At 41.7% G+C, this 23,123-nt stretch overlaps 1 protein-coding gene across 2 annotated transcripts in view; it reads right to left on the minus strand.

The window, feature by feature from the left end:
• Positions 1–23,123, minus strand: part of glu (structural maintenance of chromosomes 4-like protein gluon) — a 36,905-nt gene that overhangs the window by 4,445 nt on the left and 9,337 nt on the right. For both annotated transcript variants that reach the window (XM_055066615.2, XM_050171777.3), the window contains exons 10-23: positions 21,643–21,756; positions 20,688–20,795; positions 19,602–19,723; positions 16,800–17,040; positions 16,120–16,281; positions 14,495–14,535; positions 13,668–13,855; positions 11,308–11,543; positions 10,562–10,688; positions 8,716–8,767; positions 8,179–8,316; positions 6,119–6,263; positions 3,532–3,705; positions 2,317–2,496 (exon numbers count right to left, since the gene is read on the minus strand). In XM_055066615.2, the coding sequence (XP_054922590.2) occupies positions 2,317–2,496; positions 3,532–3,705; positions 6,119–6,263; positions 8,179–8,316; positions 8,716–8,767; positions 10,562–10,688; positions 11,308–11,543; positions 13,668–13,855; positions 14,495–14,535; positions 16,120–16,281; positions 16,800–17,040; positions 19,602–19,723; positions 20,688–20,795; positions 21,643–21,756 (2,028 nt within the window). The remainder of the gene's footprint in view (positions 1–2,316; positions 2,497–3,531; positions 3,706–6,118; positions 6,264–8,178; positions 8,317–8,715; positions 8,768–10,561; positions 10,689–11,307; positions 11,544–13,667; positions 13,856–14,494; positions 14,536–16,119; positions 16,282–16,799; positions 17,041–19,601; positions 19,724–20,687; positions 20,796–21,642; positions 21,757–23,123) is intronic.

Raw genomic sequence — 23,123 nt, forward strand, 5'->3', positions numbered from 1 at the left:
AGGCTACTCTCAACCCACTTTTCCTGTGTGGGGTGGGGGGGGGGGGGGGTGGAGGAGGGAACACATTATAATAGGGTAAATACTGCAATCAGACATTATGAGCTATGGTTATCGCTTGAAAATCCTTCTGGAGCAGGCCGAAAATAATAGTTTTTAGCAATAGATGACGTCTGTGACGACTGTGCCTAAGCTCTACTGAGATGGTCACTGCCAATAAAGAAGTCGCGATTGGGGTCACCATGGGGGTCAGGCGGGTGTGTGATGACTGGTCAAGTTCAAATCATGCGGTGAAGGCTAATTTTAGGATCGAAATAATGAAACATTGGGCCCATAGAAACACATAGGCACTGGCCGCGACCTTTGACCGGGATCGAATTAATGGAAGTCTACTGTATTATACACTTTTCTGAAATATATCACAAATTATGAGTGGGACTTCTGCAAAATATTTGTAAACATTGCAACAAAGTCACCTAAGCTGTAAATTCATACATCGAATTTGTCTGCTTTAGATGGTTCAAGCAGATGCAGTTTATGGAACTCCGATATCTGTTTTTGATGCAGAGTTAAGGATTTGTAAACTTCGTGCTTCTATATTTTTTTTTCTTAGAAATTTAAAGGAAATTTTAAAATAATTCCAAGTCTTAAATCAACATTATGCTTTTGCAGTCACCTGAATTTAACTTTCTTTCTGAAATGCAACAAATCTCATTCAAATCAGTCTAGTTGTTGACTCATAAAAGCATTTCTGCATTTTACATGTACTATCTGAATAGGCAGCATCGGAACTGGATGCAAGCTAAAGCTTGCATCCAGCTAAAGAGTAGGGGTGTTTGAATAGTGCAGTTTTTATAACTGCATAGAACAGCTCCCTATTTCTAATTGAAGTGAAAAACTTTTTGAGGAGCCCATATGATAAAAAGAAAAAGGTTTATTTACATAATTTGATGTGCTCTTTCACTTTCACTGATTAACTATACATACAACGCATAAGGACTAACTATGGATTACTCTCATTTTCTTATGTTGCAGCAAGATTTTTGGAATGCTTTACTACATAACACCACATCACCCACATCATTTCACTTGTATCAGCAGCTTGTTCACTTTCACCTATTTAACTTACAAAAATAACTCCTATGTTAGCGAAATAAATATGTTGCATGTGTTTTTTAATCTATTCTGTTGTCCACAAAAATTACTGTAATATCTGCATAATACTTTTCTTGCAGTTCCTTGACAGTCCCATGTGTTAACAAACGGACCCCTGCCACAACCCTTGAAAAGGTTCTGTGGTCCTGCCTGTATAAAAATAGGCTGTTATATACTATACGTAAGAAACAATAAAGATTGATTGATTGATACATGCATGTGGTGCCATTGACAACTGGATGTCTGGTCAACTGAGGAGCTTGTAAATGACAAATAACTGCTTTAAGTTATCTGATGCACCATTGCATTGCATTTGTGGAACAAGGGAACAGCACCTCACCAGATGCATGTAAATTGTGGTGTACACTGAAGGGGCTGGTGTAAAAATTACAGCGCTGCAAATTGTTTCGAAGGGATGCAAACATGGTGAGATTGCAAAGTTATTTGCTTTAGTAAACATATTAGTAAGCTGCCTAAAAGTGAGGCATGCATATTGAATGATTGCAAAATAATTCAAAAGTTATCTGCCGCATGTGCTCGCTCAGGAACTGGCGCCTTTGCACACCAACCACAGTTTCCTTGCCACATAATTTGAAACAGACTCCCACTTATACCAAACTTTGTCTCTCGAAGTTCCTATAGATACTGTTATTTTTAACGTAAGGTTCTGTGGAAACCCGCAAGGTGGAGGGAAGTAATTAATAAAGGGAAAATGAGACAACCATCCAAACATAGCTAAGTGCTACAAAGGAAACCTATACGGGTTCTTCAAAAGAAAAGCCTTGCAGTTGAAGAAAAATTCGTCCTTACTTTCCTCCACCTTGTGGGTTTCCGCAGAACTTTACGTCAAACCCTTGCCTTTGCTTCGAGTTGTTGATAGATTTGACTTTGCCCTGCCATCTGCTAGCCACCTGGTTAGCTCAACAGATGGTAGAGCGGCTGCCCCGGATAGGTGGTGGTCCCGGGTTCGAGTCCCGGACTAGGACGAATTTTTCTTTAACTGTGAGGCCTTTCTTTCGAGGAACCCGTACGGGTTTCCTTCGTAATACTAGCTACATTTGGGTGGTTGTAATAGCCTGCTGAATGCATTACAAAAAACTTGCTTGGCTCAGCTTCAAAGGTTCCACATACAATAAAATACAAGAGTGTTTGAAATAGGCTTGCCTTTCGACGATACTCCTGTATCGCAGCCATGTTTGGCTTCATGGCAGACAGGTTCTCCTTGAGCATTGTGGACTTCATCGTTAATGCTTCTTCATTCAGGTCTTCCAAATCCTTGTCTTCCATCTCGGGTAACGTAACTTCTGGCTCGCCATCAATTGAGTGGCACTTAAGCTTCTTCAACTGTAAACAGAAAGAACACAGGCACAGTCGTTAGGGTGTAAGTGTAATGAAACCACGCAAACCAGCAGCAAAACAGCGCTTAAGCTTTCACTACCAGCACCAGTGGAGCACAGGGCCCAATAGCCAAACTGCGAACATACTTTTTTTCCAGTAACGCAGATGATGAATTAACACGAGACGGTGAGAGATTTGTGCAAAGTGAAATGCACAGAGCATTGTTTTAATGTAAGAGCCATAGAGGAAGTAAAAAAGAAAAACAGAGGCTCCAAAACCCCACATGTATAGTGGGAAGTGTGGTACAAGTCGCAGCGTCACTTTAGACTTCACTGTCCTCGTTAATGGGGCAAATAGCAACGGTTGCAAGGATGCTAATTGGTCTCTCTGACGTCACTTCCGTGGCGTGGTGCAAATCCCGGAGAGAAAGGCCTGTACGTGCCAGTCTTGCCAGGCTTTGCAAAGACAGACGTCAGGACCTCTCTTCAGTTTTTTTTTGTCCTTCCTCCATGTGCAAAGTCAACAATGATGCAGAAAACATTTCGTGCAGATCCCACAGACTGCAGGTTAAAATACTGTGGAGCAACATGACAAATGATGCAGAGCGGTCTTTCCTTCTCCCTTGTGCAACAGATTTTTGCAAAGAACGTTTCTTGCAGCCATCCCCAGCCATGCCGGAGAACCTTAGAGACGCTAACAGACAGAGGCAGCAACTGCACCACCACGGTCCATGCCAGCTAAATCTCAAGATGCCACAAGAAAAACTTAGCTAAACATGGCCTCCAAGCTACAGCTCATTTTGTCTCACTAAATCTCTAGCATTGAAGTTCAGCAAATGACTGATGGCATGGCTGCATTGGCTTATTTTTCAGCTGTAAACCTTACCTTCATTGTCAGCTAGCAGAGAGCTGGCTAGCAGTGAAATAACCCCCCACTGAGCCTATCAGGTGAAATAGATAATGACATGCCAAACCTCTGCCGGTTAGGCAAAGAAAGCTTTGCTTTAAAATTAAATGAGGTCTCAAGAGATTAACAGCTGACCTCTCTTGTCCAGCGTATCACTTTGGCTTGGCGGTCTTGAAGGGCAGCCTCACTCTGCTCCAGCTGGTTCTTGAGCTCGATCTGCTTTGAACTCAGCGCATTCTCGGCAGATTTTCCGCTGTCGATTCTTGCCTGTACCTCAGCAAGCGTTTGCTTCAGGGTCTTCAGTTCCCCCTGCACAAAGTAAAAAGGGCGAATAATTCATGCTGTAGGCCATTATACCAAGTGAGACTAGCTGGCAGCAGATCATGATAAAGTGTACTACCATAAATGGCACTCGGGGATGCAAACGCACAGTAGAGTGGAACCGCATTGCTAAGTTCGGCGCTGTTGCGTTTTCCCAGCTGCTATGTCACATTTTTGCAGTCTTGACCTAAGCTCATTGACTCCTATGCAATATGTTCATATTTGATTCGTCGCCATTCTGTAACACTGCTGCTTCCTACGTTGCACTTGAACACGGCAGTCACGTAAATTTAGCGGTGCAGAGGCAAATTCGCTTTCGTATGTTGTTACAAAGACAATAAGAGTATACTCGCAGTTAAGCCTGTCAAGCCCTACCCTATGGCCCTGCCCTGAAATGCTGGAAATAAGAGATCGTCAGTTTCAATAAGTGTCTCGGCCTATAATGTCTTATGCCAGTTTCCTAACATCAGCTTCGCTGCAACAGAGAGGTGTTATGCTGTGAAACATATGCAAAATAATTAAGAGAGGATAGGGGCCACTGTCACGAAAGGTAGTATGTGTTCCTCAATTACGCACATGCTGTCTCCAGCTACAGTACGAGTGCTGAGACGTCTAATACAAACTGTACTGGCAGAAATTCAGCGCTGTTTTTGATGTTACTGTGATGATTTAGTGCTTTTCTCACCGTCACATTTTCCCGCAGTCCCTTGAAGTATGTATCGGCAGGGTTCCGCTCTAATTAGCAGAAGTACCAAGTCACAGCTAGTGAAAAGATGCGTAGGAGATGCAGACAAAACAAAGTGTGAACTCGAGTTGGTGCATCATTTCATCTGTACCTAACAATATGCTGACTTCACCATACTCAGAATGTGTGAGCAGTGGCCCTCTACCAGTGATGATGACAGTAGTCCTTGCTGCTTTTTTGCTGTACTTGGTTCAAGCTAACATAAAGGGAAAGCCAAGTAGATTTTTTGGTAAATCGTAGGGTTTAGTTGAACAGTGCTCTGAACAGTTGAACAGTGTTTAGGTTCTGAGGTAGGAGGTAAAACAGCATTTGGCGACCATCGTTCTTCTCTGAGGAACGTTCCGTTTCTGGCACATACGAGTACTGCATGCTTTCGCTCTTAAAGAAAGACCAGAAGTCGCCTTAAAGAAGTCATTTTTACGTATGCCCACTCGATATCACTTGAAGGGTATCGAGTGACATAATTTTATAACATAATTAACATAATTTTAACATAATTTTTAACATAATTTTATAAAAGTCAGGAAAAGTCAAGAAGCAAAAGCAGTTTCAATTTTTCAAAGAGTCGTTTCCGGTGCCTGGCATGCGGAGTGTTTACAATGAGTCGAACGGCTTTTTTTCTGAATTATGTGGTCTATCTATATTGAAGTCTATATATACATTGGCGAGAGGGTCCCGTGTTTAGTATTATATCGCTACTAATGTTTATCACTGTTCTCGCTACTCGAGGTAAGGATAATTGGCCACAAGAACACCAGATCGGGTGTTGACGCAATGCGCCGACTCCATGCCAACACTGCACTGTCCAGTTGCGACCTCCGAAAGATGGAACCACCGATCCACAGGATTTTGGAGGTCATCACCAGCTCAATTTGCCGCCACTGGCAAAGGGACAGCTCTGCTTCGGAGGGCGTTCTGTCACGCAGCATGCGATTTGAGAGGTGCATTTGCAAGCAACCGCACGTAGTTCAAGTATTTGATCATCTGCATCTGTGGCAGTTTCCATTTACTACCCTAGTATCCCTTTGTGGCGGCATTGAAATTTCGTTACAATATTGAAAATGCGTAGGAACACATTTCATTATATTGAAGTTCAAAATATATGGCACTGTATTGACAAGAAGTTATAAGAAGTTATACTTGGTTATATATACTTGGTTATATTGAGAATTTAATTATAATGACTTTCATTACATCAATGTTTAAGCTTGGAAGTTAGCTATTCACTAAACTATATACAGTGTAAAAAATATTGACATATAAAAATGTTGTTGCATGATCATAGTATGGCAGGGGTACAAGCATGAATGCTCTAGGACTGGTTTGAGCCAAAGTTACAGCATTTCAAACTTTTTAATGTTATGAACGCATAGTAACACCCAGGAAAATTTATTACTATTTGAAAATTTCTGTGGTAATATTTGCCTATACTGTATTACATGTCTACTACAATCTTTATTTATCTAACGTTGGCAAAAAAATTATCTTTTCAGAAAATGAGGCAGAACATTTCATAACATGTTTGTGGTTAAATCTATCAAGGATGACACAGGGATACACTCAAGCAAGACTAAATGCTCTACACCGATCTGGAGCAAAGGAACGTAAATATATATGGGCCAATTTTCGGCTACGAAAAGCAGGGTCCCCCCTTACCCCAGCCTTTTCGCCGACAGCAAGCAGCTCCTTTCCCACTTTTTCCAGCTCACTGTACTCGAGCTTGGCTGCTTCGAGTCGCTTCTTGGCATCCTCAAGCTCAGTCTCCAATGATGCCACCTTGCTCTCAGCTTTGCCTAGATTCCTGGTACAAAAAGAATGACATGGTCACAACACATGCGCTTGCATCCGCTAGCAGATGTAAGGAGCTCCTTGTAGCATGAAAATTTCCTTGTACACAAGAAGTCAAAAAGAACATTTTAGTGCGTGTTTGCAAAGGTATGGATAAAATGAAAGAAAAAAGACCTCTGCACAGATGCATGTTGATCTGGCAAATGATATGTCAAGAAGAGTAAAGCTGTATACGTGAGTTTTCACTCTCTTCGAAAGTACTAAGGGTCTGTTTGCTGGCTTATGACTTTGCTTGAACACGGCAGCAACTGCTGCTGCGTTTGAGCGCAGTCGTGGCTAGCTGTTCTTAGTGACAGCTCCCATGCAAATTGCGCTGCATCACTACGGCATCGACTTTCACCACCGCAGCTGCACAAACTCCTTGTCGGCCTCCAGCGCGGGGCCAGTACATATAACACTGCATTACAAAACAAAAATTGCAAATTACTGGTTAAAAAAAAAAACACACACGTTTAAGTTGTCTATTTGAATGAGAATATATGAAAGATAACTTATTTTATAATCATTGATCATTACGCTTCATAGCAAATTTGGGGCTCATTTGTGTTGGATTTAGGGGAGTACGAATAGTGATTCTTGAGACCGAATAGAATACGAATTGAATAGTGCCAGAAACGAATCAAATTGAATATTGAATACTTTTAGAATATTTTTCGAATAATGAATAACACAATTATTATAAAACGATGTTCACATCCCAGTATTCTTGAAATTAGCAACTATCTCTCATTACATATGTTACATGTTACATGTTACATATGTTATGAAGCATGGTTTATTAAGGGCACAAAGGAAACATTACAAGCAAACAAATAGTATGTCCGCATGCACAGGACTCTTCAGAGAGGGCGAATGATCACTGTACAACCTGTACAGTATGGCAACCTAAGTGACGTAGCCTGCTCCATCACACGAGTTGTCATGTTTTGTCCATGTTATGTCCGCGGGGCCGAAAATCTCCCATACTTTTGCTCAAATTTTGTCTATGTAGGCGCAGTTGACATTTTGAAAGATTTGAAAAGATTTAGAAAAATATTCAGATTTACAAATAGGGATTACTCGATTTGAAGACCGAATCTGATAGTACACTAGTCGATTCATTGTTCGAAAGTTTTGAATATTCACGCAACCCTAGTTGCATTTACATTTGATATTGACCACGCCATCGCGAGCCGGCTTTTACTGCTGCACACACACAGTTGTGGAACTCCCCTTAACAGCAACGCGTTAGCAGAGAAAGAGCGCTTGTAGCATCCCACATATATTTGGTCTGCGAACTCAGAAGAATGTAAGCTCTGTGCCTTAAAGGGACACTGAATGGATATAAGCAGCTTGACTAGTTGTTTACACTTTCAGAGCTACTAGTAATAGGAGTTTCAAGTCAGAAAGGAAGTAAAAACCATTTACAAATGATGTGATTAAAAGGAACACCCCTTAATGTGATCCGTGCATAATGACTCCTCGACTTCTGGCACCTTTACATTAAAATTCATAGGAAACTGTTGACCGCCCTAAACACTCATGAGAAATGCCAAGTAAACTTATACAGGTACAGCATCCTATCAAAACTGAATACTATGTCTTTCTTTGGCAGATTAATATTGTTCATCAGCACAGGTCATTCACTTTGTCAGCCTGCTGAATGCATAACTATTGTGCTTGTTTCATATGAACCTGTTTTTTTTTTTTGCATAGATAGAGTACTATAACGAAATGATTTTCACATTGGGTGTAACTTTAGCACAGTGACGTTCGACTGTATTACAGAGGTGCCCTTTACCACTCTGTACTGACTTATTTCTCTTCCATGTTTCTTTAATTGAGGAGCCTGTTGGAAAAAGCAGAATGATAATGAAGCGGCTTCATACCGCTCTGAAGTCTTGATGCTGGACTGTGCCCTTGTGATCTCCATCAAGGTGGCATCCAGTTGCTTTGTGATGCTTTCCACCTTTTGCTGGACTGAGCCCATGCACTTTCCAGTGATTTCCATGATTTTAGCATGAAGTCTACGGGCAAAACCATCATGAGCAAGAAAAGTCAGCATTTGCAATGCCGAAACTGACAATCTTTAAACAACAGGCTATAAAACAACTGTTCCTTTTTTGCTTACTACAGCCAACAAAAACAAGAAGCACAACAAGTTTTACAACAGGACACAATGTCAGGATTATATACTAGTACTACCCAAGAATTATGTTAGAGATGCAACCTTTCGTTAAAAGTAAATGCCCGACCATAGCTGACTTCAGGACACCTAGTTGAGCCACACTGTTTGAAATTGAAAGGACGAGGAAAGTTCATCTTCAACTTCAGAGTTTTCCAATGCCATGAGTTTCATGGGCACGAAACGACACTGCTATAACTAATGAACATACAACTGATTGCACAAATTTAGGAACACTTACTCCAGGACTTTGTTTTCCACTTTGTTCCATGATGCCATTACTTGGTCATACTCTGCAAAGAAGAAGAATAATTGTGAGGCACTATGCAATGTGTAGAATGACACAGCAATAGCTGCCGATTCCCTTATGAAACTGTTTTGATTGATTGATTTTACAGGTGGAAGGGCCATAATAATGAATTTTCAATGGAATACGAACTATGAATCAAATGTGGCAGTAAACGGGACTAAAGAACAGTTTTTACTAGCATGTTCAACTGCCCCTGTTTGATGCAGCAAACAAAGCTAATCCTCGCATACAATTCACGACACCGATTGGAGCAAGGAAAACCAGTTTCTAAGGCACTTTTCCCATTACAGAGGTGATAATACGAGGATATGGTGGCGACACCATTGCGTTGCAGTGAAATCCACATATTATGAACGGCATTGTAGCAGCCCGCTTTGGATTTATTGTAGATGAAACTTGGGGTAAAAAAAAATGCTCATAAGTGTATTAAAATAAACTCTGCAAAATGCTATCCCTGTGCAAAATTTGAGCAAATGTAAGTGAGTGGTTTAGCTGCAAGAATTACATAAACCTGTGATCAAGAGTGAATCAATCACGGGTTTCTCGAAAAAAAAAAAAAAGTTGTTTCTTATTACAGTGCAGTCCCAATAATTCGAACTCTCTTAATTTGAATTGATGGGTAATTCGAACTGCTCTGTTGGTTACGGCAAAGTCCGAAGTATTTGAATAAAGAAAAACTCCTGTGAATTCGAAATCCAGAAACTGCGCCATGTTTTTTTTTTTCAAACAGTATTTCTCATTCCTGTGGACCACTTTTTGAACATTTGGCATGCAGGATGGCCAAATCAAGCAACTATCCTTCTCGGCTCACCCTTGCAAGGCGTTACCTTATCACACCTAGACTGTGTATGGAACCTAGGCTTCTTTAGGCAGATGTTGCAAGCTGATGGAGAAAAGATAAGACCTTTTTAATGCGACCCCAGTCATGGTTTTGATCTTGCGTGCAGTACCGCGCACAATTGATCGGACGCTATATTTAAAGGTGCTCTCCTTAGTTTGAATGCCGTTTTGGTCGTATAAATTTACGGTCCTCCTTGGAGTTCGAATGATCACGATTCTACTATACGTACAAATGGGAATTGATGGGTGCATTGTGGCATTTGCGCGGTGACGTTTTCACCGCAGTAAATTTTAGGCTGCCTGACTTAGCTTCAAAGAAATTGACCTGCTTTCCCAGTACCTGTGGTCTGTATGCTTTTGATTGCGGGAGTACATTCGGCACTGCTATTTATGCGACACCCAGTATATTGTTTTGACTGGGTCATTGACATAATTTTCTAGTCGAGTCCTGTTCGACTTCAGCTAACTTCACTTTTCACTAGTTTGTGCACATAAAACAATGCCGCTTTGGTTCATTCAACTCCTTCATGTGAGAAAGGGTTACTAAAAGCTTCAATACGGAAAAAATTCTGCAGACGGCGCGCAACTGTTTTCTTAGGCGATGACAGTGATGGCAGCAGCCTGTCCTGCAGTGTTAATGAGGACTTGTGCTATGCCCAGAATAGTGTCTCTTTCGAGGATTTCGTCAGTGCCGATGACAGTGTCGAGATCTGTGGGCCACTAGCCAACGATGACATGTATAGTTATTGTAATACTGTATGAAAGTAGTCTGTCAGTGACAGCAGTTTATTTCAACCAATAAAAATTTAAATCTGTCAATTTTGCCGCTGTTTGTTAATTCAGCCAGAACTTCCCGTCCTGCAAGGGTCGAATTAACGGGAGTCAAATGTGTTAAATAGAAAAACATTAAATCAAGCCAGACATAAGGGAGTCGTACCTTTCTTGTAGGAAGCGACAGCCTTTTCCTGTTGGGCAAGTTTCTTCTTGTCCGGAGCAGTCTTGGCAACTTTCTCTTTTTGCTCGGCCAACTGAGTCGTAAACGAGGTTTGCTGCTGCTTCAAGCCCTGTAAGTAATAAAAAGTATCTCAGAATGTCACGGTGGTAGCAACACAAACTTGAAGAAGCCCCGAAGAAGCTTTGACATTCAGCATGTAGAGAACATGCAGTTAGATTTATCTGCATGTAAAGCTGTAGGCATGTGCCGCATATTTTACCCTTACATAGCCCTTGCCACCTGCCAGCCCCAAGTAACATGCATGCCATCGTTTCATGAAGACTATGTCACCAACTCAAGAGGAACTGACCGACAGAAGCATTAACTATCAACTGATTTACTGAAGGACACAACAAGAACAATAAAAAACATGCATAAGGAACAGAACATTCAACAGTGAAGGCAAATCACTGGAAAGAATTCACGCGTGTGTTGCTTTCGTTATGAAAGCTAATTAAAAATGTTTTTCCTCTGTTAAGATAAACTCTGCGTGTCTCATTTTTTTCTGAACGTGAACATAGGTGGTACCCTATACTTTTCTTTCGTAAATTGGGGTCACATTACATTCATGTACACTTCCATTTTCTTACTTTGAACTCACAAAAATTGGAATGTGCTTTGAATTTGGGAGTACGTCAGAATCGGGTAAACGAGGTACGCCCCGGGGAAAATATGAATGCATCTGGCACCTTAACTTCCACCTGGAACTTCTGCAAGGCGTGCTTGGAAGCTGTGACGTCCTTGCGGAGAGAGTTTATCTTGTCCTCCAGCACGGAGCGGCGTTCGTGAAGGTCCCGGGCCTTGTTCTCGAGGGACGTCAGCTGAGACGTGAGCTGCTCCATTTGCTCGGCGCTCATGTTGTCGTCGAGCACCGCCTGACCCATCTTGCCTCGCAGGACGCGTCCACCTCCTCCGCTCATGGTGCCTGTTGAGAACAGACGTGGTTTGCATGGATTTCAGGCCAATTAATGCACACGTGGCAACTTGTGAATGTTAAACTTCGTGGAAATCTCGGATTCACAACAAAGAAAGGGCGGGGCAATGGGTCGCAGCAAGGATTTAAAGAACATTTGCCTTGAGCACACACCTTTTGTGGGATACATACACACTTTAGTAAGAACAATTTAGACACAGCACACAAACAGCAGCAAACTGAGAACAGCAGAGACCAAAAAATAAAACTTCTCTCTTTTTTTTTAATTACAGTGGATTTTTCTGAAGCTGCTGTTTCCTATTTAGTCTGACTCAGGAACGTGTATGTAAACCTACTAGAACCAAGTGCACCCCTGGTACGCCTTCCGCTGACTTCCAAGGGCGTGGTCTCTGACCACGCCCTTGGAAAAGCCACACTTCTTTTTTGCTAACAGAATTTGTCTTTCATAAAACATGATGCAACATTAATAAAACTGTAGAGTAAGCTCAAATTCATGAACTTTATGGAAAATTCAGGAGAGGTGGCAGGTATGCTCCATGCATCAGTGTAAAGCCACAGAGTTCAGTTAGTTCTTCCCCCACTTCACGGGTTCTAGTTCCTGTCATGCCAACTATACGAGAGCTTGGACGAGATATGTGCCTCGTAAATGGAAGGGGCCATGACACCAAATGTGTGGTTTCACATTTGACACGTCATCCCCCCACCGCCCCGTATATTTTTGCCATTTGCCTACTCGTGAACGCTTGCCATTTGATCGATTAGTAAGTGTTCACATTTGTTATCACTGTTGTTGCTCATCCTTCGGTGCAAGTACCTTTATTTTGGCTCAAATAGGTTTCGACTGCACTTGACTGCAAATGAATTCTTAGTTGTTTTTTTTACCCCTTACTACGTTGAATTACACAACTACTATAGCTCATGTTAGTTATTGTTACATTGTTAATAACTCCTGCCTTGACTGCCAAAGAGCAGCTGGTAGCATGGCACGAGCAAATAAATAGAAGATGTAAGAGTGCTTTTAATGTTTTGGCTCCCCCAAGGGTGGCATGGAGGCCTTTTACATTTTTTTTTTATCAGGGTCCTGGCCCCTTCCTTTTACTATGTATCATCCCGACCAGACGGGCTTCCATCACTCACTCAACTTCACAGATGTTTGCCGCTGGATATTAGGCTCGAACAGACAGCAATCTGGGCCACTGGGTATGTACAACCGGGCATGTGTCACAAGGTATGTAAATATTCTTGGCGACACCTCTAGAATGGCCACATGCCACTGGGTAGACAAGCAGGACAAGAGGCAAGAAAGTGAAGGTGGCAACAGAAAAGTAGAGAAGTCAGCTGCAGAGAAGTGTAAGGAAGACAGCATCAGAAACAGCCGAGCATGGGGGAAGACGTGAACAAAATGCGACCAGAGAGAGTGCATTGTGCATGGTGAGCCATACAGAAGCGAAGAACAAGGAGAAGAGTGAAGTCACATCAGTAAATGTCAAGGAAAGCTTCGCTTATCACAAATTCACAGATACGCGTGGGACCCGCAATTTTTTTGCATAGCCTTTTCCCCTTTCTTTTACATAGCACACATTTCCTTTTTTTGCAGCAGAGCTTGCCCCTTAATGATTGTCACGCTAGATTTGTCCTTCACATCAAGGTATGTTTAGAACACAATGTACTTTTTTTTTCGCAAATAAATATTTAACTAGGCTCAAGCCAATGACATCAACATTCATGGCGTCTCGGCAAGGTGGTGCGAAAAGCTCAAGGTGGTGCACCACCGGCCTTACATTTTCACATCTTTTCTGGTTTACCAAGCCTCCTCCAGCAATGAGTATAGCATTTTTGGAATTGCAGAAGCGTAATTTACTAGTACAGCTCTGATTATTTCTCTTTAATGTCCCTTTAATTAGGCTTTGACAAACCCTGTACATATTGAACCTCATTACATTGGAGTCGCATCGAAGGTGAAAATACCTTCATAACTAATATTTGCTATAGGCAGATGCTTGTTATACATGAATAGCGGTAAGGCATTTTAGGCATAATTTGCGATATCGAGGTTTCTGCTGAACTGTTTCTCCAGGATGCACCAAATGAAGAGCTTGTCCATGCATGCCTTACCGGACACGTCCACGAGCTCCCCCTGCAGGGTGACCACCCGATGACGGGTCCTTCCCTGCAGCCCAATGCGGGTGGCCTGGTCAAGGTCGTCAGCCACCAGAGTGTCTCGCAAGGCGAAGTAGAAGGCTGGCAACAGGCTAGTGTCCTTGACTGACACCAGGTCGAACAGACGTGGCACGTTTTCAGGTCTGCACAGAACATGTGCGAGCCGCAGAGTTTGGCAGTGAACATATGTTCAAAACTAGCCAGTATAATTTCCCGTCTTTAACGTTATTAACCGTTGGTGTTTCTAATTTAGCAAAATGAGGTCACGAAGAAAGAGAGACAGTGAGAACAAGAAGACTTTACCTTTTAGTTTTATTCTACACAGTTTTCTTTCATAAACAGTCCTTTCAATGTGAGCCCTTTCAACCAGTCCTTTAAATGGCTGCTATATGTTTCCTGATTAACGAAAGTTGCAATAGTTACCATACCTTCTTGCTGTTACACCTTGTATTCTAGGTAACTGTTGCTGCTTTTGTTACAAATTTCTCATAATAAAGCAGGTACAGTCAATCTTTAGGTCTATAATTTGTTGCACCTGACAGTCTGTTACATCAGTATTCATTAGAATGCTCAACTGTACCTCAATGCCACTTGGCAAATTCTGTTGTAATGCAGACCAAAAAGCGATCCACTTATATAGCAAGCCATTTTTGAAACCTCAAGAGACCTGGCAGTACTCCACTGCTAATAATAGTATCCTCAAACTGCCACAAGTCAACAGTATTTATACAGCACTACTACTCTAAAGAATGCCAATGTAGCTGTTTTAACTTATAACTTACGTGTTAATCTTATTTTGGGTATAAGGTATCCAGCGTTCCATCTGCAATGAATTGAAGGAAAAAAGTTTTTCAAGCCAATGTCTATATGTTATGCATAGTAGCAGGAATGCTAAGCACATGCTAGCATCACCAGGGCAACATAACACAGCATTCTTACCCCCTTCAACGCAGTCAATTGTGCACATTTAAGTAAAATCAAGCAAGAATGAACCAAGCATTGGCAGAAGGTGTGCATGTCTTAATCACAAGTAATTCTGATGATTAGCGGTGCTTGAATATTCAAAATTTCAAATACGAATTGAATAGTCTCTGCTGTTGGATTTGTATGCGATTTGAGAATTTGCTATTGGAAATTGCTGAATATTCATTTCTGCTGAAATATAAAGGAGAACACTTATTCGACCCTCAAAGATGAGAAACTGATGCGAATGCGGGCTATTCGAAATCATGCTTCTGCAGGAGAGCCATGACTGCTGAGCAGAGGCACTGGTTCCTGAGCGATTGTGCACGGCAGACGACACGGCAGACAACTTCTTAAAAATGTAATGTCATTGAACAAGGTTTTAGGCAACATAAGTATGACTTTGTTGTCTCGATTTAGGCAAATCAATATCATTTGGCCGGTGTCGCCATGTCTGCCTTTCTTTAAAACAATGTGCTGTGCTATAGCATCACATCGTCGACAAGCACAGCTACTGGTGATGTGCATCTGGTGATGCGCTGTTTTCTTTTTCACTACTGTCATCATCACAATGTAGCAGATAACTGAAAGCGGTTGTTTCTAATTTACAGGCTACTCAGCTGATCAAGGAGGATGTGCCCCCGGAAGTACAGTTGTGAGTGCCATTACAGGCATGTGTCAAACAATATAGAAAAGCCTGACCTTGTTTGTTACCATATGGATTCCATGCCAACTTTATATTTTTTGTTTAGAAATGAGACAACATTCTATGTTCGATTCGATATTTGAAGGTCATCTTTCTCGAACATTTGCATCCAAATCGATTTGCAAATTTCGCCATTTCAACTTCCCTAATGGCAATTGTAGAAAAAAAAAATTCACTTGAATTCAGTCTGGCTTGCCTATGTAAATATGTACCAAATGCATGAAAATTGTTAATGGTAGCCACTAATCTCATTTACATATTCTTTTATAGTAAATGAAGCACTCCAAATGACATATGGCAGCTCAGTGCTGCACTCTGTGCTGTGAAAATATTGGGAACCAGTAGGAAGCACAGTTCCACCTCCTCAAGAATACTTGCTCTGTGGCACTAAGTGGTGCCGCTTACACAATTTTAATATCTATCCTAGTTGTAGAGCAATTGCAATTGCAGGCAGGTGCCCCCCCCCCACACACACACGCACAAAGAAAAAGATAATAATAAAATAACGGCCCTAATAAACTCTGCTCAATTAGCTGGCAGACAGCGCTTTCGAATGTAAGACAAATTTCATCTTGTGGCGCATAGTTGCACAGCTAGGGCTGTCGAAATGCCAGACAAGTCCTTCGGTGGAATCAGGGTACAAAAATGGCAGCAGCAAAATTTGCAAACAAAAGAAATCTTTGAATTTAGAGACAATGTGGACAACAGGTGTGAAATAATCTAATTTGGCAGCCTCACCTTTTCTAGAGCAATAAAGTTCGCAAATCCAACGTCGTGCTTCTTCAGGTACTCAACACAGTGCTGGGCTGTAAGCACTGTGTCCGTGACAACATAATCCAGCTGGCCACACGCTGTCGAAATCGCCACATCGTATTTCTCGTCAATAGCACCAAGGTCACCCTGCGGTATTCAAGTTCACAGACCAGAACACGGTCAAGTTCAGGTTTTAAGAGGTTCTGTTTATATCAAATATATGAAGTTTTACTCCCATTGTTCAGCAACACTTTCTACATTTACCAGCATACAAGTCAAAGCCATGTTTTAGAAATGGGAACCGATATGGTGATGGTTAAGTGATATGTAAGCTAATATATAAAGCCAATTAATTTCAGGAATACTATGAACATTTCCCAGTGTTTTTGTGTCAATAGTCCTTCAACGGTGAAATGCTGTCTTTGTTGCGCTCTGCACTGATGTTCATAACCTTATTTAATGGAAGTCAATATAATAGGCACTGCAGACCTCCTTCCTCACCACAACATGTCCCAGTGAACAATGCAGCCACAAACCAGTGTTGAGGTCAAAGAAGTTCACGTTTCTCCCAAAGTCGTTATTTTTCTTTCTTGTATATGTTTGTGATCGTGCACAGGCATTGCAAAAGCATTGAGTGGCAGATGTCACCACGGCAAGCAACTCACAAGTCGTCCAATGACGCCTGGCAGCTGCCCAGACTTCTTAGCCTGCAGAAGTGAATCGAGGACTCGCGACCGCGACCTGTTGGCCTGGGCATTGGAGCGAAGCTCTTCGACCCGATGTCGGTCGGCCCGAAGCTGTTCTTGGGCCTCCTGGTACTGCTGGCTCACTTGTGTCATCTCGGCTTCAAGCTGTTTCAACTTGGCCTCCTTTTCAGGAACGAGTTTTTCTAGTCTGGTCAAGCAGCTAGAGACAGAAGAAAAAAGAAAACGTAAGAACAGTTATACATGCAACGAATGAAGGAATGATATGGTGGTGTGTTAAATAACATGGTAAAATGAAGAGTCAAGCAAGTGACTAAATCAAAATGTGCACATCTGACATTTCTTTACTTCCACGTGGAATCACTGTTGACTTGCTAAAGCAAGGCTTCTACATGAAATGTAAATAACCACTTTGGGTAACTTTATTCTTTGGTATGTGAGAAAGAAAGACCTGATATAATTGAGTTGCAAAGCTTGGAAAACTTAATATCGCAATGCCACAGAGCTCACCATTGCATTTTTGTCATTCTATATGCTTAAATCTGTTATCAGTGAAATTCCGTACCCATGCTCTTTAAGACAAGCAGAGTTCAATTACAGTAACATCTTGATAGATAATGAAGACAAAGAGAAAGACAAAAGTACTTCTTTGTAACTATTACTTTATTGTGATCATAGTCCATCCTCGTGGCCAACGTTGCCTGGCATATAAGGTGCCGTATTTGCACGATTCTAACATGCACTTTTTTTTTTAAATAAAAAGTGCGCTCAAATTTGCATGCGCGTTACAATCGTAACTAATTCTGCTCAATATCACAAATAAAACTGAGTCTTACGAAAGAAAAACACTCGCCATCCCCCGAAAGTGGATGTCCGGCGAAGTTGCCGATAACCACCACTACAACTGCAGATGAGAATATGCAATGCTTTATTGCTTTAGAGTAATGGGAGTCACGGCAATCACCAGTCACGGCTGCTGGTCTCACTGCCATTTCTTTTTCCCTTTGCACCTCCTCTTATTCATGATGCTCCTTGGGAGTCTGAACTAGGCGTTGCCTACCCATAGCGGTGCTGCAACAACAATGAAATCGGTTGCTAGGCTGGTTCTTTTAATATGAAAGGCTAGTGAGGTCACTCCCCAGTAATCTCTACTGGGAAATGTGTGCGGGGAGCGCTACATGTTTAGCACTGTTATCAGAAGTGCTTTATCATCAATTATGTGGTTTGGATGCTTGCTTTGGGCTTGTTCTTTATTGAAACGAATGCTGTTCTCTATGTTGTATGCGTGACTCCAAAGAATGTACGCAGTTTTCGCTTCACTCTGCCTAGTGCTTGAAGCCTGCTTCACCTCCACAGCTGGTCGGTCTGGTATTTCACTACCCACGAGATCGGCCCACATTTTTACCCATAGATATGGACACGAAAAAGGTTGAACGAGAGGCTAACATCTTTGCTGTAAAAAAAGCTCAATGCAAGGTAGCTATAGCCAGACTGCTGTCGAATGGACATTGTTTCTTTATGCTTGGTTTGCGGTAACCATTTTTCAGTTTGCTGTATGTGTGGCATTTCTAATGCATTAGATGGAACTGAAGATGACTTTCTATGGTCCACAGACAACAAAAAAGAGGTGTCGTTGGACTCTGATAGTGACTAACAGCTAAGATTCAGCTGTGCGCATGTCTGTGTGCCTTTGCATGCTCCATAAAGTTGGTTCAACACGGTACGTGTTGACTCAAGTTTCGTTACTTGTTGTGCATGGTAGAATCGGCACCAAGTTAATTTTATGAATATTTGGGCGGTCATATAACTACTGAGGTTCCGAAAACCTCGACTGAACTAAAATAACAACAATAATTTTGTTTTTACAGTTCAACTCTATCTAGCACCTAATTAGTTCTAACGAAATTATGTATCTAGAAAAAAAAAAAGAAAAAAGAAAAAGCACTTTTGCATAATGAAGCCCATAGAGCTACATTAAAGATACACTAAAAAGAAACACAAAGTCAATTTAGACTGATTAGTGAGTACTCTATCAAAGCTCAGTTTTCGTTAATTTCGAGGCAATAGGTCAATGTTGCAGAAGAAAACGAAGTAAAAGTACCACTTCTTCAAATTTCACGCCAAAACCAGTAGCATCAGTAGGTCAGTGCAACGTCACAAATTTTAAGTTTTCTCATGTTTGGGCCACTGTGGTTCGTTAACAGCACCCAATTAAACATAAAGGTGGAGCCAAAGTATTCTAAGTGCTCACTCCCATTGACATAGTATAGACATAACTAAGACATGAAGATATGTGTAGTAGAGCAGGCTACATTGCTTAGGCAGCCATACTTTACAGGCTATATAAAGCGATCGTTCACACACTCTGAAGAGTCCTGTGCATGCGAAAAAACCTCCTTATGCTTCATTTGTTTTTGATGACAGAAACTTGCTAACTTTAGCATACTAGATTGTGAACATCGTTTTATATTAATTGTGCAAACGGCTGTCCATTATTCGAAAAGTATTCGATACTTGATATGATTTGGTCTCAAGAATCACTATTTGCACATCCTTACAATTTACAAATACTTCTGCATCCTTAATACCAAGCCTCGTGTTACTGTAAAAGTGGCTTTCCTGGTATTGTAGAAGGATAATTTACTAATAATACAGCTTAACGTTATTTTTCTTCAGTGCCCCTTGCACAGGGCAAACTTGGGCTTCCAACAACAAGGAGCAGCAAATCAAGTGCACAAAACGGCTGTTCGTGTGTAAGCTCACTTGGACTTGTCGGTTAGCGAGTTGTTCACTTTGTCGAGGTTGAGCTCGATTTCCTCCAACCTTGACGTCTCTCGTTGGTGCGTGCTGACGCTGAGGTCCAGTTCCGATTTGGCAATCTCATACTACAGTGGGAGAAGGGGGGGGGGGGAGTAATGAAACAAGGACAGTTGTGCAACGATTAGTGCAAAGAAAACTAATGACGGTACTACAACACAGAACAGAGAAAGAAGCACAAGGACGCAGCGCTGCGAGTTGATATTTTGGAGGAAACAAAGTAGGACCCCTCACATATGAGAAATTAAATGTCAACGCGGTTCTCGAGAAGTTTGTGCAGCACAAGTAGACACGGCATAGAAGAACACGAATGCTGAAAACGGACACTGACTTTCAGATGTTTATTTAGGAATTGTCAAACCAACTTTGTATGCATACAGACTTATGGTCAAAGCAACAATTCACATGTAAATTAGACCATCCTGAAAGTGCATTATTGACTTGTCTATGTTTTGCATTAAATACAGGCCCAAAGCATCCAAACCCCCACCCCCAAAAATACTGACTACTGTGCCCTAAATAATTTATTAATAGTAGTAATTTGTACAACACAGTTTCCATCATGGTACCTGGAGGTGGATGTATCATACATTAGCTCGCTATGTTACTGCAATCACTGTGGCTGCCATACGCAATTTTGGTCTGTGTCATGGCATTACAATAATGGCACCAGGTCTAGAATTTTGAGGCCAGCTTTAGTATCAAGTTACCTCATAAGCGTTAAGTGTCATCCTTTTTCGTGCAGAGGCATGTGAGAGACTTCAAAGACATGCGTCGCTACTCCACTAGGCCCCGCTGGAGATTTTCGCTATATGCTTTAACTTGTGAAGCATCATGCAAGGGGCATTGAGATGCATGCAGCTTGAAATGCACAGACTCTTTGATAGTGAAAAAGTGGTGATGCACTTTCGATAGACTTCTTGCAAATTATTCATAAATTAAATATCAAAGAGTGCCTAGCCCAGGGTCAGGCAATCCTATGACAAGGTTTAGGTCCCAAGCAGAGTACTACTTTCACTGTCAAGCACTTACCTGTGACTTTTTTTCGCTCACTCCTTTCTGAAGGCCAAGGAGTTCTTGCTCGTGGACTGCCTTCTGCTCCTGAAGTTCATCGGTCTGTGTCTTGAGGGATTCCATGACCTAAAGCAAAAATTTGATAGTAAACTACTGCAACATTTACATACCAAGTCCTAGCTACAAGATTATACCTATATTCAACCGTGAACTTACAGATAAGAAACTAAACTACTGCTACGCAAAATGAAAACCTAGCATATAAAGGCATTCATTTGAAACACACCTCATGCAAACATTTGAACAATTTACAGTCAAACCTCAACCCAGCAAACATGGACATAGGAAATCATTTGATATGAAAAAGTAAATATATAACATTTCGTTGGTAATGCTTTACTTCAAGATGTATTCTGCAGCTATATAATGAAACCTAAAATGCAAGATTCAAAACAATTTCGGTCACACGAAAGTGAACACTATTTGTTCATTCACAGATTAATATATGCGCTCTGTTAGCAAGAAATGTCATATACTTGGCTAAAGCAACTTGAGACGGCACACTCTGGGCATGTGTGCGTATCTTCACGAGCAGCTTGCCTTTGCTGGCCCACAACTGGCGAGCCAACGTGCCGATCGCGTGGGATCACACTGACCGCATTGCCGCATCCAGTGTGATGGTGCAAAGTGCGTTTGGGATTAACCATGGTGCAAAATTAATTTGTGAGCATTGTTAATGTGCCCCACACTGACTGATGCCCATGCAAATTGACAAGAGAACCTCTGCTAGCCAGTTGGAGATGACATGCTTGGATTTCTTTCAGGTAAAACCTGACCGCAAGTTTTACACTTAGAATGAATATCGGAAATAACGAAGCCGTTTTCAAGTCCGACACGACTGTTATAACGAGCTTTAGTTCTGAATCACAACACGTGTGGCTCGTACAAGAGTGTTACAGTGGCTGAAGCTCACCTCAGCAAGCTTGGCCTCAGCTTCAACCTTTTCCTTTTCCAGCTTCTCTTTCTTCGCTTGCAGTTTTTCAATGTCCTTCTGTAGCTTTTCCGGCTGCTTCTTCAGGTCTTGAACCTGAAGCAGGCAAATTTGTTTGCATAAATTGAAGACGTGAGGTCTTGACAAAAAACAGCATGGTGCCCATGTAATGCAAAATGACAGTGCAAGTATTCTACATTTAGCGACTTACAAGTGCTGCTGGGGGTTAGAATCAACAAAGGACAAGTTCCACACGTAATCAAAATTTTCACTGCAGAATGACTGAAAGGTGGGTAGGTTGACACAGATTCGCGATTATGGCTGTGCAGCATGACTTAACACGGCAGAGACATAGAAAGAGCATGGGAGTAACTCAGGCAAATAACTGAATGCAAGAACTTTCATCAAGTTTTTAATAAAAGCAACTCTGTGAAATTATTGGCATGTACGAAGTAGAAGAGCTTAAAAATCAACTTCCTTTACCATCATCCGATTCTTCAATTTTCACTGGTGCTCCCTGTTCAAATCTGATGTGGCTTCACAGCAATGTGGTGCTGTAAAGCTGCGCTGCAGAGCATGACCCTTACGCCTTCGTGCTTGAAATTTTTTGGTGCAGCTTATATGCGTCCAAATATGGCACGTAGATTGTCATGCTATTCACGGCGTGTTGTTATTGTCTCATGCTGGAATCAGTGCTTGTACAGTGTGATCCCTTCCTTATCCTTGAGCTTTGTACTGCCATTAATCGAGAACTGTTCCTTACAAAATGCTCCTACAGAAGACCATTGCAAGACAAAGTGCTCTCCTAAAGATATCTAGTGGCTTTTGGACCCAATAAAGTTCACAATAAGGTGCACTTCATTTTAATAAGGGCGTAAGGATCTGCATACAAAACATCAGACAAAGGCAAGCCAGTCATGTCTTACTGGTGCCATAATTTCAATAAATTTGTAAGCACATTTTCACTTTTTGCTAACTAGCCAAAGCCAATATCAGCAAAAGAAAACTGCGAGGGGGTAGAGTTAACATTCATCTAATCTTTGCACCATGCAGCCGCTGAAGGCACTTTTTCTATCTTAGCCCTCTCTCCTTTTAGGCTTCTCTCTCTCTCTCTTAACAAGGTTATCAATTAGGCAAGTTGGTGATACAACATCTTGAAAAAATGGCACTAACGCTGTTTTTCTATAAAAGTTGCGGGAATTACAAAAACCAATTCCGCACGTCCAAATGCACACCAGGAGACTCATGTAGGGCAGATGCTCCTTGGACAGTCTTCTCGCACGGGATGGCCAGGCAGCTTCCCGCAGCCGCCGTGACACTCCCCCTTGTGCCCCGACTGTTTGCCACACAATCAACCCCGGCAAATGCCTCTGTCATAACTAGCCTGCTTCCAAGCGAATCCTCTGGAGCAATAAACGTTGCGCTTGTTATTCAACAGTGTGTTGTCGTATTTCTGCTTGTCC

This window comes from Dermacentor andersoni, chromosome 6, assembly GCF_023375885.2.
Source record: "Dermacentor andersoni chromosome 6, qqDerAnde1_hic_scaffold, whole genome shotgun sequence".
NCBI lineage: Eukaryota > Metazoa > Arthropoda > Arachnida > Ixodida > Ixodidae > Dermacentor > Dermacentor andersoni.